Source organism: Panthera tigris, chromosome B1, assembly GCF_018350195.1.
Source record: "Panthera tigris isolate Pti1 chromosome B1, P.tigris_Pti1_mat1.1, whole genome shotgun sequence".
Lineage (NCBI taxonomy): Eukaryota > Metazoa > Chordata > Mammalia > Carnivora > Felidae > Panthera > Panthera tigris.
This window is the reverse complement of record NC_056663.1, coordinates 75944255-75961231: the sequence shown is the minus strand read 5'-3', so window position 1 is coordinate 75961231 and position 16977 is coordinate 75944255. Positions and strand designations below refer to the sequence as shown.

At 37.3% G+C, this 16977-nt stretch overlaps 1 protein-coding gene across 2 annotated transcripts in view; it reads right to left on the bottom strand.

Annotated features, from left to right (window-relative positions):
* Nucleotides 1-940: 940 nt before the first annotated feature.
* Nucleotides 941-16977, bottom strand: part of SH3D19 (SH3 domain containing 19) — a 186871-nt gene continuing 170834 nt past the window's right edge. For both annotated transcript variants that reach the window (XM_042983776.1, XM_042983777.1), the window contains 7 exons: nt 15620-15750; nt 13715-13773; nt 11641-11843; nt 10834-10886; nt 6548-6734; nt 6015-6112; nt 941-2855 (listed from right to left, as the gene is read on the bottom strand). In XM_042983776.1, coding sequence (XP_042839710.1) covers nt 2751-2855; nt 6015-6112; nt 6548-6734; nt 10834-10886; nt 11641-11843; nt 13715-13773; nt 15620-15750 — 836 coding nt within the window. In that variant the 3' untranslated portion in view covers nt 941-2750. The remainder of the gene's footprint in view (nt 2856-6014; nt 6113-6547; nt 6735-10833; nt 10887-11640; nt 11844-13714; nt 13774-15619; nt 15751-16977) is intronic.

Below are 16977 nucleotides of genomic sequence, written 5' to 3'. Positions count from 1 at the left end.
TACTCAACTGGAAATCAGTAGAACTAGCTAGGTTTCGCTTTAAGCTCTGCCATACCTGTATGACCTTAGGCAAATCATTTAATCTCTGCAGGTTGAGAGCTCTGGTCTGCACTCTTCTGTGGTTTAACAGGATGAGCTTGCAATTAGGAGAGAGGCCCCTAGATGGTGCTGTTGTTCTGACTTAGGCTTTGTATTTTTTTTTCCCCTCTATAACTACAGTGAAGTAAAAAGGCATAGGTTAGAAAATTATTTCCTATTAGTTCTGAAAAAAATCCAGTGTTAAATATTCAAAATGGCATTGAATTATGAATCATATGGTTCATGTACATTTGGCATTAATTGAAAGGAATAAACTATTAATGATTATAACAAATATTCCCTTATAATTAGCTCAAATATCCATTGCTATTTCACTAGGTATATTTATCTCAGCTTAAGAAACTGAGATACTAAAATAAAAACCAAACAATTATTGTTAAAAGAGTACTGATGTATAATAAATCCTATAGAAAAAAAATTTTTTTCCTATAAAAAAAATTGTAATATGTTCAATCAATACAGAGAACAAGGAAATACCTATGAAAACCCATACTGAGCAACGTTCCGGCATTTTGTCAGTTGACTGGGTAATAAGTGGCAAGCAAAAAAGGTGTCATGAAGGAGTGAAATGATACAAACTGTGAATTTTGTTTCAATGAAGATTTTTGTCTACAAATTAAGGAGGAAAAATATTGGATCTTGGGGATCTGAGATAGTATTGCTATATGTGAAAGCTTTCCATCTAACCAACCAATCTACCAATCATCCAACCAACCAACCAACCAACCAACCAACCAACCAACCAACCAACTTTTATTGAGTCTACATACATGGTGCAAAGGGCTGGAGATACAAAGGTACCATCTCCATTCTCAAAAAACTCAGTCGAGTATGAGAAAAGGACTTTGAAAAGTTCAGCTCAGTTTATTATAGTGTCAAGTAGATTTACAACTATTGCACTTATCATTCTGCTAACACAAGGCCAAAATTTAAGAGGAATATTTTTCTCCAATAAAGCTAGGCTTTCATGATCTTTGATATACGATGTTAAAATTACACAGGCAAAATAACATACCCCCATCCTATTCCAGACACATCCCCACTTCCTTATTGTTGTGCACCTTGCTGCAAATAAAAATTTAGTCAAGATAACGCTGTCATTCATTTCTCGTAAAATTACTCTTGAGATTTGACAAGAGTTTTCTTTATACTGTCCTCTTTAACCAAAACAGCTCCCATATTCCCAAATCAATTGTAATCATGTAAATGGAAGATGAATTTCCATCAAAGACAGTAAACATCTCTTCCCTTACAGAACCCCACATGGTGTTCACATAATGGTTTGACAACTGGCTGCCTAACTTTTTGGACAAGGGGAAATCATAACAAAAGCAAACAAGTGGTCTAGTATATGAATTCTTCTCAAAAATAGAAGAAAGTCATGAACATTGTTGGGCAAGTGTTTTACATTTCCAATGAAATTCTATTCCATTGATCTGTTTGAAGATTGTCTTCGACCTATTTGGCTTAAGCCCATAAACTGTAATTGATTCAGTCACATAAAGAACCACTTTTATCTTAAGCCTGGAATGCATAACAAATGGATACCAGGAAAGTGGTTTTTCACTTGCTCTAATAATTTGTTCAGGGATGAGCTGGGGGAAAAAGCCCAAATAACTATCAGCCTTCAGTCTTCTTAAATTATTTTTCATTCTGATTATAATGGGAAGAAATGAGCTGTGGGGGTTTGGTGTTTTCTGTTTTAACCGTTGCTCTGTATTCTGAGATATATGCAATTCATAATGTACCACTATAACAAGACAGTTTTTATATATTACTGGGGTAACGCAAAGAAAATGAATTTTTCTTTGGGTACCAGTAATTGTCAAAAGAATGATTGCAGATTCAGAAAATGTGCTTTATAATAACCCTGTTAACATAAAATATACATGGAAGAGAGAAGGTATGGCAGGTAGGTGGAATGATTGGTTAGTTGTATTAGCAAGGCATTTCAAGATGATTTTGGTTCTTTTGACTAAGATACATCAAATTTTAATCACCCTTAAATCCTTAGACAAAGGGGAAATACTTAGTAACACAAGGAGCATTCGATGAGCACGAGCTGATTCACCACGTGCTTATAAAGGCCCCAACTAGTTAATAAACTGCCTCACCTGAAGCACAGATTTGCCTTGGTAATAAGGGATAATGCGCTTAAGTGGTTAGAATTAATTTGAAAATCAACAATGAAATTTAGATTACCAACTATGTCCTGATAGTTACAGCACGGAGAATATCAAATGTCCTCTTTTTAAACTAAAGTAAAAAATGGAAGAAGCATGGTTAATTTCCTTGTGCTGATGAAAAGATGTCTAAGTGCAACTTTTGCTTGTAAGCCTCCCCATGCTGCCATGTCACCTGATGCTCTCCCCAGGGGAAGTGTCTGTCTGCCTTGCTAATCCTGCTTGATGTCTTCCTTGATAGAACATCAAGGCTTGCTTATGGGTTTCCATGTACAGGTTTCTACTGTGAATGAAAGCTGACTACAAAATCATATTTTGCTTTCAGAAAATTCTAGTGTACCATGTACAGCATAGGTATTTCATTCAGTTTAAAAAAATAGTGCAAAAACATATCTGATAGTCAAAGTGATAGTTCAAGTGAGTTCTTGTGCTGAAAAACACAGTCAAGCTTCACCTTTAGCTGACTTGTCAAAACTGAACATAGTTTTTGGGAAATATTCCAGATTTTCCCATTAGTTCTCCACTCATCCAGTCATCATCTACAGATTCCAGCTCTGTTATGATGTCTCCAGCCTGTAAGAAGACAAAAATTGGAAATAATGATTAGTTTCTGTCAAGAATAAGCATGGTAAGCAGTCTACCTGGACAGGCATGGTTAATCTTCTCTTTATGTAACTCACTGATCCTGATTTGCCCAGAGGATTAAATGATACACCACAAAGATGATCTATACCTTATGACGCCATTTCCTTGTATGCCACTTCTCCTCAGAGCCTGTTCCTTTGCCTTTCTCACCCTTGCTGTAGTTTTATTTTCCTGTTTGCATTTTGTACCCTCCCCCCAATTACTCCTAATCTAAAATACTTCTTTAATAATAGTATTAGCTGTCATATATATTATATATATAGTTTTTCATGTAAAAATTACTTATTGAGTACCCACCATATGTCAGACACTGTTCTGAGCATTATGGCTACAACAATGAATAAAGACTTCAGTTTAGAGTAGGGAGACAAATAAATAAGCTGGCAGAGGAGGACAGACAATGTGGGACTGCCTTCTCATTAGGGCAGTCAGGGAATGCCCCATTGAAGGTGACATTTAAACAAAGACTTGGAGGTAAGAGAATAAGTCCTGTGTTTATGATAGGTCGTGTCCTACCTTATGTACTTCATAGGAATTAACTCATTTAAACAACACTGCATCCTAGAGGTGGTTACTATTATTGTGCCATTTTAAGAGAGAGATCCTTATAGACTTCTGTATTTTAAAGAGAAGGAACTTGAAGCCCAAAGAGATTACATAGATTCCTTGGTGTCACATATCTAGTTAGTGGTAGAGACAGGATTCCAATCTAGTGTGATTTCGAGGGCCTGTATTGCTAACCATTGGGCAACATGGCCACCACATCTTACAGTGGACTTTTTACTTAGAAAGGCTTTTATTATAATTGCCTTTCCCAACATCCTGAGCATTTTGTACTCTACATTTATTCTTCCACATAATGGTATCCTCCTCTACCATTTGGTTTATTCCATGCTTCTGTGGCCTCACGATCAAATTTACATTCTTTCCTGTCTTTAAAGGGCTTCTCCCTGACTCAGAACACTGATTTACCCTCATCAGGTTAGTCAAAGACGCTGTATGTCTCATTCATGTGAATATTATAATTCCTCAACAGATGAGGACATCATTTTTACAATTATCTCCTGAAACTATTTTGTTCTTTATGGATTCTAACCATTTCTTAGAATCTGGGTTTAAGATTCTATAATGGTTCAAGATGACCCTGGCTACTTTTAAGAATATCTTTATCAGGCTAAATGGATTTTATTTGTAGCACTAGTACATTGCCCTCTGGAAAAATGGTTTGATTTAAGGCCTTTCTTTATGGAAAATGGAAAGGAAAAATGCTGACTATCAAATGTCACTAATTTACTATACTCTGCCAAAATCCGTAAAAATTCTGGCTGTTCAAAATTTATATTACAAATAAGTTCCTTCTGGTTCCTAAATTATGACATAATAGTTGAATGAAACTTTTTTTTTTGGCTCTGGTCCTTATGTACATACCATGTCAGTTTACTAATGGCTAGCACAATTTCTTTTTCAAAAAAAAGTTCTACTAATATTCTGTGAATATTTAATAAAATATTAATGATTAACAATACTGACAGCTGTGCAGAATTCCTTAACTAAAAAACTCTAGAATTACCTTGCTTTCAGACAGTAATTTGTAAAATGAAGACAACCTATTTTCTAGAGGATACTATGAGGTCTGTTACTACACTGACATTAAGGCCAAAATAACATGTAAATACTTTGAATCCAGATTGTTCACTTGCAGTAAAGATCACAAGAATGAAGTATGAGCCACTGATGCCCATGACTGAAAGGGACAAGGGCAATGGTTTCCAAACATTTGGATTTTAAGGACCAAGAAATTAAGAGGGGGAAAAAAAAAAAAAAAAAGGAACTGATACAGGGTCACCAAATTATAATTCTGCATTAAGAAATATCATCATTTACTAACAACATTTTATAAAAGAAATGACATTATTTTAAAAAGAAATGACATTTTAAAATGAAAAAGAAGAAATTCTCAGAATGGAAAACTCCGTAACAAAATAGGAGAGTCAGCAACTTTATACAGACTTTATCTCTGCATTGTCCCTTACTCCGTGACTCCCCAAGATCCCCGTTTTGTTTTAGATGGGTGTGGGGGTACACACAACATCAAGTCTCATCTTGCCCAGTCACTCCTCTCTATTGTAGCCCCGTCTCTGGCTGCTTATCTCTGATGATGGAGAATTTCCCAGCGTCTGACACGGGCTGTTCTGACAGCAACTACTACGACACCCATCCTCCTTCCTCTTAGAACAGTTCCAGGGGCGCCTGGGTGGCTCAGTCGGTTGACCCTCCGACTTCGGATCAGGTCATGATCTCACGGTCTGTGAGTTGGAGCCCTGCGACAGGCTCTGTGCTGACAGCTCAGAGCCTGGAGCCTGCTTCAGATTCTGTGTCTCCCTCTCTTTGACCCTCCCCCATTCATGCTCTCTATCTCAAAAATTAATAAACATTAAAAAAAAAAAAAAAAAAAAAAAGAACAGTTCCAAAGTACTGTCCTGAGTGCTGTCCTCTGACCATGGTCCAGTTGTAGGCTGGGGAAAGAGGATCATGGAAATACTCAGTTTTTACTCAAAAAACAAACAAAAAAGAAGAGGTACTTCTTCAGTAAAGTAAATTTTAGGCCTCTAAAAAAAAACCTTTGCAAAGGAACTTAACCTTTTGGGATCATTTCCTCAAATTCTAATCAGTGTCTTTGTGGACAATACTCCAGTGTCTTAGGGACACTACTGCAGCCGCCAATGGTGGTACCATCTGATCTCAGAGAGGACAGTAGCAGGCTGCCAAGGCCATGTAGAGAATCATCCTTTTCTAGGGATGAATGAAAACTCCAATATTGTTGAGGTCGGATGTTACAAGGCCTAGGAATAAGGAAGTCGTCGGGGATTGTAGGGCTATCAAGTCAGGAAGGTTTTAAGGGCCTAAACACCTTGCTGATAATTTAAATGTGCCCTATTCACCTTCTCTAATTCCGTCCATTAGAATTAGGGTCTGAGATCTGTTCATTCTTAGCTAATGATCAATACTTCACCCAAATGTTCCACCCTTCAGTAGAAGACACTTCAAAATTTATTAATGCGGTTACAAAAAGACACACATTCTGACCTTAAAGGAAAGTTCATCTTCATTCTCCCCATGGAAATCATATAAGGCTTTGGCCTTCTTCCCCTTAAGTGCTAAAGCAGACATACTTTTTGCCTCAGCTGTGAAGATACCGAAAATTCAAATATGTATAGAAAGACATTAGACTAAAACACAAATCAAACATTTTAAGAACCACTCCTCCCACACACCCCCCCCATGCTTTTCATTCTCAGGACAGAATAATTTCAATTAATTTTGAATTTATTTAACTTGCAAAAAGGTGATGTTTTCCTAGCAGGAAAAAAAACTATACAAAATACATTTAGTAGACAAAATTAGCCACTATTAAGTGAAGGCATTTTTGTCTTCCCCTCCCCCCATAACGCCAACAAAGTATATGAAGAGAGTTTCCATAAATTTATGAATCAACTCTTTCAAATGTAGGCAAACAAGTTAAACTGAGCACAGCCAGAGGGAAAAGAAATACATATCATTTCAAAGGTTTCAGGCTTTCTCCCCTTAGAGAGTAACTGTTATTTCTGTAGTTGTCACACCTTGGCAGGGTCGCACAAAGACTGCCGGGAAGATCCCCTCCCTGTCATGCAGTCTGCCCTTGTACCAGTCAGAGTCCACATGCTCAAGGATCAGGATCCGGTCTCCCCTCCTGAAAGCTAAGTCTTCACTGGTCTCTGCTGTAAAACTGTGAAGCGCTTCACACCATTCTCCAGAAAGACTATTATCCTGTTACAAATCAGAAGTTTGGTAAGGAATGTGAGATTTTATTTGACATTGATTTCTACAAAGCTTAAAAAGCAATGGGGGAAAAAGCTAAGGGGTCATAAGATTTCAAAGCCTGAACGCTTCTTTAAATCACCTAACATTTTATGTTGCTACCAGCTTTCAGAAATAAAAGTTTCCAATAACTTTTTTTCTTAAAAATATAATTCTAAATGACAGATACGATGGGATTTCTAGCTTTTCTGCTTTTAAAGTACATATAGTACTTAAGCAAAAACTTTTCTCTAAGTATGATCTATGACAGTTACATTAAAAACATTAGGTAAAAGCATATAGTATTTATGACACTATGAGAAAACTCTGGTAAAGCTCATAATTTTCAGTGAAGCTCTTCTTTACCCAAATTATGAACAGGCTGTTAATCCCTGGTCTTTACCTGATTCAGAGGCTATCAGATTCCATAGCATGGGACTTCATTAATTCACATTTTTAATTTTATGAGGTATAGTTAGTTCTAAGGCTGGCAGGGTAATGACCCAAACATGGTGGGTTAGTATGATGGAATGCTCCAACAAGAATGCTTTTACCCCAAACACACTGGAGGAAGGTTTTGCTCTGCAAAAAGGTGTCTCTGCCAAGTCAAGATGGGAAGCCCATGTTTGAGGAGCTTAAGCAGGGAAGAGAGGATAATGCTAAGGCAAAGGGTTGGAGCTAGACAGGCCTAGGTTTCAGACCCACCCCCAGCTTCACCTTAGTGTTGCGGCAAGGATCAAATGAGGTCATGCATGTAAGCACACTTGGCACAGTGCCTAACACATCTTAAGTTTGCAACAACTGATGGCTTATAATACAAAAACAAAAAAAGCAAACAAAAACCCCTCTTGTTCTTGCACTTGAGTAATCAATACTAACGAATGGTACTTTTGTTCCCAAGACATGTAGGCAGCAACGTGAATATTTCCTTCTGGAGAACTGTAGTCACCTTCTTCCCTGTTTGATTTAATCAGTGCGTGGTGATGAAAGAATTAAGAGACACACAGCCCAATTACCAGTGACATATTGACAATGACCCCATCAGGCTCATTCTTCTACAATATGCTGCAAATAAACAATGGAAGTCATCCACATTCCTAATTCAGTTTAGACACTTCTGAAGTCATGCTACATAAAGTTTTTAAGCCATTTTTTCTCTCATTATACAAATATTACAAATGTTCCCAAACACCTGGAAAGTTTGAAAATGTATGAAGAAGTGAAGAGGTGGGGGGGAAAACCCACCCACCTAGATAATCTTACCACCTAAAGGCAACTAGGCAATTGCATGTTAACAAATGTATTTCCTTCTAGTCTTATTACGCTATATATCCAATTTCCCTATAACATATTTTCCTCCCATGACATTTATTTTCTAAATCTAGTATTCGTGGCCTCAGAACATTCTCCTAATAATGGTCATAGTTAGTTTGCTTCCAGTTTTTTCCTATTATAAAAACACCACGATGACCATCTTTGTGACTAAAATCTTGTCCCATTTTTTATCCTTTTTTTGGGGTGAGAAACAATAATAATGTAATAATCTGTACTTTCTCTTTTTTTAAATTTATTTATTTTGACAGAGACAGCGTGAGCAGGGGAGGGGCAGAGAGAGGTGAAGAAAGAATCCCAGTCAGGCTCAGCACCACTAGTGCAGAGTCCTACTAGGGGCTCAATCTCACCAACCATGAGATCATGACCCGAGCTGAAGTCAAGAGTTGAACGCTTAACTGACTGAGCCACCCAGGTGCCCCTGTACTTCCTCTATTTTAGCATTCATATAATTACTTCTTTAGTGTTGAATTGTATTGAATCTTTGTTAAATGGATAGGTTAATGGTATCTTATTGCTGCTTTACAAGGTATTTCTTTGATTACTAATAAGGTGAATTTTTTTTCTTTTTTTTTAATGTTTATTCATTTTTGAGAGAAAGAGTGAGAGAAAACATGAGTGGGAGAGGGGCAGAGAGAGGGGGGGAAAGAGGATCTGAAGCAGGCTCTCTGCTGACAGCAGCAAGCCTGATGTGGGCCTGAACTCACAAACTGTGATATTGTGACTTGAGCTGAAGTCAGACATTCAACCAACTGAGCCACACAGGCGCCCTAGTTAAAAACTTTTTTAATATCAGGGCACCTGGGTGGTTCAGCTCCTTAAGCATTCGACTTCAGCTCACGTCATGACCTTACAGTTCGTGAGTTTGAGCCCTGTGTCAGACAGTGCTGACAGCCCAGAGCCTGGAGCCTGCTTTGGATTTTGTGTCTCCCTCACCCTCTGCCCCTCCCCTGCTTGTGCTCTCTCTCTCTCAAAAATAAATAAACATTTAAAATAATTTAAGGGATGCCTGGGTGGCTCAGTCAGTTGAGCGTCCAACTTCAGCTCAGGTCATGATTTCACGGTTCATGAGTTCGAGTCTCACCTCAGGCTCTGTGCTGACAGCTCAGAGCCCGGAGCCTGCTTTGGATTCTGTGTCTCCCTTTCTCTCTGCCCCTCCCCTGCTCATGCTCTGTCTCTCTCTTTCTCTCTCAAAAATAAACACTAAAAAAAAATATATTAAAAATAAATTTAAAACGGGGCACCTGGGTGGCTCAATTGGTTAAGTGTCCAACTTTAGCTTGGGTCACAATCTCACAATTTGTGGGTTCGAGCCCCATGTCGGGCTCTGTGCTGACAGCTCAGAACCTGGAGTCTGCTTCAGATTCTGTGTCTCCCTCTCTCTCTGCCCCTCCCCTACTCTCACTCTGTCTCTCTCTCAAAAATAAACATTAAAACTAAAGGGCAACCAACGGAATGGGAAAAGATATTTGCAAATGACATATCGGACAATGGGCTAGTATCCAAAATCTATAGAGCTCACCAAACTCCACACCCGAAAAACAAATAATCCAGTGAAGAAATGGGCAGAAAACATGAATAGACACTTCTCTAAAGAAGACATCCAGATGGCCAACAGGCACATGAAAAGATGCTCAACGTCGCTCCTCATCAGGGAAATACAAATCAAAACCACACTCAGATATCACCTCATGCCAGTCAGAGTGGCCAAAATGAACAAATCAGGAGACTATAGATGCTGGAGAGGATGTGGAGAAACGAGAACCCTCTTGCACTGTTGGTGGGAATGCAAATTGGTGCAGCCACTCTGGAAAACCGTGTGGAGGTTCCTCAAAAAATTAAAAATAGACCTACCCTATGTCCTAGCAGTAGCACTGCTAGGAATTTACCCAAGGGATACAGGAGTACTGATGCATAGGGGCACTTGTTCCCCAATGTTTATAGCAGCACTCTCAACAATAGCCAAATTAAGGAAAGAGCCTAAATGTCCATCAACTGATGAATGGATAAAGAAATTGTGGTTTATATACACAATGGAGTACTACATGGCAATGAGAAAGAATGAAATATGGCCCTTTGTAGCAACGTGGATGGAGCTGGAGAGTGTGATGCTAAGTGAAATAAGCCATACAGAGAAAGACAGATACCATATGGTTTCACTCTTATGTGGATCCTGAGAAACTTAACAGAAACCCATGGGGGAGGGGAAGGGGAAAAAAAAAAAAAAAGAGGTTAGAGTGGGAGACAGCCAAAGCATAAGAGACTCTTAAAAACTGAGAACAAACTGAGGGTTGATGGGGGGTGGGAGGGAGGGGAGGGTGGGTGATGGGTATTGAGGAGGGCACCTTTTGGGATGAGCACTGGGTGTTGTATGGAAACCAACTGGACAATAAATTTCATATACTGAAAACAAAAATAAGGAAAGGAAGTAATAAAATAAATAAATAAACATTAAAAAAACAAAAAATTTTTAAAATTTAATATCAGTCACTTACAGTATCTCTTTTATGAATATTCCAATCATGTCTTTTTCCTTGTTTTCTATCAGCATTTGCATGTCTTTCTAACCCATTTGCATGAGCTCTAATATACAGAGTAAAAGGTATTACCAATTTATTTCAAACATTTGCAACATGAATTGAAATTTTCTCTTGATACTTATGATAATTATGATTTTAATATTCCTCCAAGAGTTGAAGCCTGACTTTCACTATGGTTACCCATTCAAGAAACCTACCTGAGAATTTGCACCAGAATCTTCTTTTTTGGCCTTGGGTGGTGTTTTTGTGCCTATGTTAAAAAAAAAGAAAAAAAGTTAAAACTTCACATGTAAAGACAATGTATTAGTATTGGAGAAAAACCATAGAGAGAGAATAAAAAGTCTGGGACTCCAGACCAGTCTCTTCATGTAATGACTAACTTTGACTGGTACCATCCTCCCTGGGTCTGTTTCATTTACTGTAAAGTAGGATACACATTAGTTATACTAGATAGTCCACTTCTGTTTAAAAGTCTATGATTCCTTACCATTTTTGATATGAAGCTATTGCTAACAACCTAAAACACCAAAACTAGATCTTTGTGAGAGATTACCACAACAATGACTATCCCAATAATTAGTACCATTTAAAAACCATTTTTCAAAAAAATAAAAAAAATAAAAACCATTTTTCTTTCTACTTTAACAAATATGGATTATTAAGCAGTTTAAGTATTATCCTTTTTAAAAAAAATTTTATATGTTTATCTTTGAGAGAGAGAGAGAGAGAGAGAGAGAGAGAGAGAGAGAGGGAAAGAGAGAGAGAGTGCAAGCAGGGTAAGGGCAGAGACAGAGAGGGATAGAGGGTCCGAAGTGGGCTCTGTACTGACAGCAGAGGGCCCAATGTGGGGCTCGAACTCGCAAATCACGAGATCATGACCTGAGCTGAAGTCAGGCGCTTAACTTATTGAGCCACCCAGGTGCCCCTTAATTATGATCCTGTTATTTGGTTTAGTTGAATTAGGACGTAATAAAATAATAAAAAACCATATTCTCTATACTCACTTGAAATGTTTGCACCAGAGATGGGATGATCTTCCATGAGTTCTACAAAGTTAAGGGGGAAAATGCCAATTCTGTCTCGAAGTTCTCCTCTGGCCCATTCTTCATTCACATACTCTTTAAGAATAATAATTTCTCCCTCTGAGAAACTTAACTCATCCTTCTGGTCTCCAATATATTCAAACCGAGCAATACATCTTGGGCCTCTGAACAAAGAAGATCATGTTTGTGAGTTAAACTAGAGAGTACTAACTTTCAAAATGCTTTAAAACCTTAATTTAGTCTTTCAATAAATACTTATTCTGTGTTTACTATGGAACAAGATATACTAGGCATAATTTAAAATTTTCCATAAAAAGAATAAGCTACATTTCTAAATGATAGTCCTCACTTTTTAGATATGAACTTACTCACTCAAGAAGGCTAAAGCAAAAAAAAAAAAGAAAAAGGCTAACATCAAGGTCACAGAGTACATGAGAATTACAAAGGAGACCCCTGTGGCCAGTCTATAGTGGTATATCTCTTGATCACCTTTACTCCTTTACTCCATTACATGTCTTTGTATATGTAGGCCGGCTGAATCTGAACCCTCTCAATTCTAACTGCACTGAGTTCACGAGTTGCCAACCCTGAGAATCTCGGGGCAAGACAGGAAACTTCCGTGGCCAAATGCAATGGGCAGAAGCTGGGCAGAGTATCCTCAATATATGCTGAATCATCAGTGAGTTGTCTATAGAGAGAAATGGCCTTCCCAACTGGAAGGTTAGAAGAAAACAGAAACCGGGAAAATTATAACAATTTTATATCTAACACTGTTGTTTTACAGATGCTTTCCGTATCACCTTTAAAAAGGCTTCACTTCTGATTATGAGAACAATCCTTTAATGATCTGCAATTGTGACTGAAAATAAGATAAAAGTAGAGATAAAATTATATCCCTGAAGGCATGATTTAATACCAAACCTTCGATTTAAGGCTTTAGAAAGGGAAGTTTCAATAGCAACAGTCTAAAGAGATGCAATTGCCTGAAGAGAAAAGGTTGGTACTGGCACCAATCAAAGTCTGATTTAAGTCAGGTCAATGGATCAATAGCTGTGAAGGCCCATTTTAAATTCAACCTGCTGACACAGTAAACACTGCTTAAAAATAGGAGAAAAATTGAACTCGAAGTAGAATTCAACTACTGTGGCATCAGAAGTTTTCTTATTTGTGGTAACCTTTGCATTTATTTTCTGAAGTCTTCGGGGAGCATCTCCTTATGTCTGACCTATTCAAAGACAGGTTTACAGTCTTCAGCAGGTAGTGAATTCCACTAATTTGCTCATTTAACTGGAATATAAAGTTGCATTGTGGCAGTGTTTTAAATCACAAAGGAGTTACAGTGGTGCATAAAAGGGTATATAAATTTATGGAAAGGTTTTCAGACATAAAGGAAGACCTCTCCAACTTAACTCTTCCTTTACTTTCTTCTAGTTCCTCTTAAAAACAAAACAATACAAAATGTCTAGCAAGTTTTATAGGGTTCCTATTTCTAGAAGATTAAAATATTTTCTGTGGCAAAAATATCTGAACCTTCTAAAAATATGTTGGTAGATAAACACCAGAAGGCCAAAACAAAATGCGCTGGATAACGAAACTGTCTCTGTTCAAGCTCAGGCCAGGCTGTGGGAAGTTCTAGGATAGACAGTCTGTGGCTCTGTGTGTGTGTCTGTATGTCCTGTATGACAGAGTATTGTTTATGCCAGCTTCTTCCAACATGTCGCATTTTCATCAGAATTTTAATCCACTAAGGCTTTCTATTTTTATTCATTTATTTTAAAAACAGACTTCACTTTTAAGCAATCTTGATCCTCGGGGTTGTTAAGTTTGAGCCCCATGTTGGGTGTAAAGAGTCACATGCTCTACCAGCTGAGCCAGCCTGGCGCCCCCACTAAGACAAAGTTTTCCTCATAATTACAAACACACACTGAGAATGTGAATAATCACACATCTGAAGTGTTTTCAGTTTGGTAATTCTTTAGGATATAAATGCTTGCCTCCTTTGCATTTGGTGCAAAAGGACACAAATAAAACTTACTTAACACAATGAGATGACACGGATTCTCTTTTCCCTTTTCCTCCTTCGGGAACATCAATCTGTAAAGACAAAGTCAAGGCAACAATTTGCACATCAGAATAGAATAAGTACATTAATATCATCCTACCCTGGACTGAGTTTTCTCTCTCCCACATTCTGTAAGTTGAAAACTTCAGATGAGGACGACTTAAGATAGAAACTAGGCAGAAAGCATTCACGCACTACCACACGTATTCCAAGTGTTGGCAGAATTCTGCAATACTTTTCTGACCCCCAAAAAACATTTTAATCAAACTTGTGGATTTCTTCTATTTTCATAACTCTAGAACATTTTATTTTCCTTCAGTGTGAATAGGGAAGGAAGAAAGGAATTAGTACTCAGTGAGCATCTATTAAGTGGCAAGCACTTTAGAGAATACTTTATTTACAGGGCTCGGTAGAGCTGGGTTGTAATAAAATATTGACCATAATGCACTAAGTCTGAAAACTACTTAAGGTTTAGAGGTCTATATTAAATAAATCAGCACCCTTCCTGATAAATTCTAAAAGTTTTAAAACAATTTTTTAAACCTGCAGGTTTAGAAATAACACTTATACCAATAATGTGGCAGATTCAGTGTGATTGATTTCAGTGTGGTAATTGTGCTTTTTAAAGTACTGCTACATTGGGCAGAAGAAAAATGAGAAAGAGTGCTAAAACTAACATTATTCTTAATATTAATTTAGAGAATGTGGTTAGATTGTCCAAAGAATCAGGGCATATATACACTAGACAATTTTTAAGACCCACATTTTATAATTCAAGAGACTCAAGCTCATTTATATTTGAAAAAATACAGGTTTTCTGTTATATTTGTTTCCTAAGTTTGTGATGTAATGGAAAGTCATTGGCTTTTTCCCACTTAAATAAGCTGTTAAAGCTTAATGATATAAGCTAGCTTTATTGATATTTTCCAGTATCAATAAGTTATATCAGAGACTGAGTCATACTCTTCCTATTGATATAAATGTTCAAGTGGCATTCTGATTTTATCTCCATAATTCACAGCCACCTGGGCTTACCCTTAGGGCTCTATAATATGGGCTCACATACTGTAGGCTGTGAGGGTGTAAAAATTCTGATAATTAATATAATTTTTCCCAATCAGATTTGAAATTATTATATGAAACATCATTAATGGACCACTACCCCCAATAAAAGTACTTTAGTATTCCCAAATCTATTTTTTTAAATGGAAATAAATGGGAATGGAAAGGATGAAAGAAACCAAAAGTGAAATCTACCTCAAAGAAAACTTGGCACCATAATCTCAGGGGACATTCCTTCAGGACTATCCAGTAACATTTAATTATTGTTTACTAAATGTTTCAAAGAATTAATATGTATCCTTTAGTGCTTATCCACCCTCCAAGTTGGTTCACTAGTTGACCTGCATTTTTCACCTTAGATTTCAGAGAGCATTTAGGCATTAAGTTTTAATACTCCATATAATATAATAAAATTAATCATTGCCTAGCTGAACAAAAATTTTCTTTTAAAAATTTTCCAAATACCAAAGGGATCAATGGAAGACAGAGAATTAGAATATAAGAATCTAGGTTTTGGGGTGCCTGGGTGGCTTGGTCAGTTCAGCGTCCAACTCTTGATTTTGGCTCAAGTCATCATCTCATGGTTCGTGGGTTACAGCCCCGCAATAGGCTCTGTGCTGACTTTGTGAAGCCTGCTTGGAATCTCTCTCTCTCCCTCTGTCTTTGCCCCTAACCACCTCAAAAATAAATAAATAAACTTAAAAAAAAAAAAAAAAAAAGAATCTAGGCTATCTAGGCTTCTGGTTTTTTCCAAACTGCAAGTCACATAGAACCCACCAAATATATGACCAATTTAAACAAGCACTACCCACTTACAATTACTTTGACGTAGTTGGCAGGAAATATACCAGTCTGGTTTCTACATTTCCCTCTATACCAATCTGTGTCTATTTTTTCCAGAAGATAAACAATTTCTCCAGAAGTGAGGTGCAAATCATCAACTTGCTCTGTAACATAAAATTATAATTATGTATGATGAATTCTCTTGGTTGCAGATTTGATTAAAGCAGCGCACAAAGTAGCTTTCAGTTCTGTCCACTGAGGCAGTACATTCTATTGATTTTAAGAACAGATTATACTAATAAAATTGACTTAAAAAACATATTCTTTTTTGGGAGGATATTGTTATTATAAGCTTCCTTTTTAAAGGCCAAATTAGATGTATTTACCATGCACCGATTGATGGGAGATGGTTAAAAAAAACTATTTTGTTGGTCAATGGTTCCTACCAGGTTAATATAAACCCTTTGCTAAATACATCTTGAGCAATGAAATATTTTATAGACATGTAGAATATTATTATTTTCAATCATGCTTAAAAATCATTTCAATATAAAATATTAACTAAGGGACTAGTATAGTTCCTTAGCAAGTAAATCTACTCACACTGAAATAAAAATCAGTCTACCAAGTAGATTATAAGAAGTTTTAATAAATCATGAGTTTATTTGTAGTGGTACCTGGGTGGCTCAATTGGTTGAGCATCTGACTCAGCTCAGGTCATGATCCCAGGGTCGTGGGATTGAGCCCCACATTGGGCTCTGCACTAAGTGTGGAGCCTACTGGGGATTCTCTCTCTTCCTCTCTCTCTCTGCCCCTCCCCCTCCTCAAAATAAATAAATAAACCTAAAAAAATAGGAGTTTATTTTAGCCTTCAATATAAAAGGTATTTAAAAATTGATTACAAAAAATGTGTATTTTCATCACATAAGTAATAGCTAAGTTCTGTGTGTAGGTTTTGCAACTCTTAGGAGAAAATTATTTCCCTCATTAAATTAGAACTAATTTCATTATGGGGCACCTGGGTGGCTCAGTAGGTTAAGCATCCAACTTTGGCTCAGGTCATGATCTCATTGTTCGGGAGTTTGAACCCTGCATCACATTGGGCTTCCTGCTATCAACAGGGAGCTTGGGATCCTCTGTCCCCTCTCTCTGCCCCTCCCCAGCTTGTGCGCTCACTCTCAAAAATAAACATTAAAAAAAAAAAGAATTTCATTTTAATTGTTAACTGGTATGCATTTTTTGGGGTCCAATATGCATAGTTTTTAAAGAGTTAAAAGTTTGCAACTGGTAGACAATTCACTTTTTGCTCATTGCAAGGGAATCCCTCCACCCCCAGCCCTTTCTGTCTCCCCTCATTCTCTCTCTCACAGAGAGTTTTAAAGGCAAGGGAA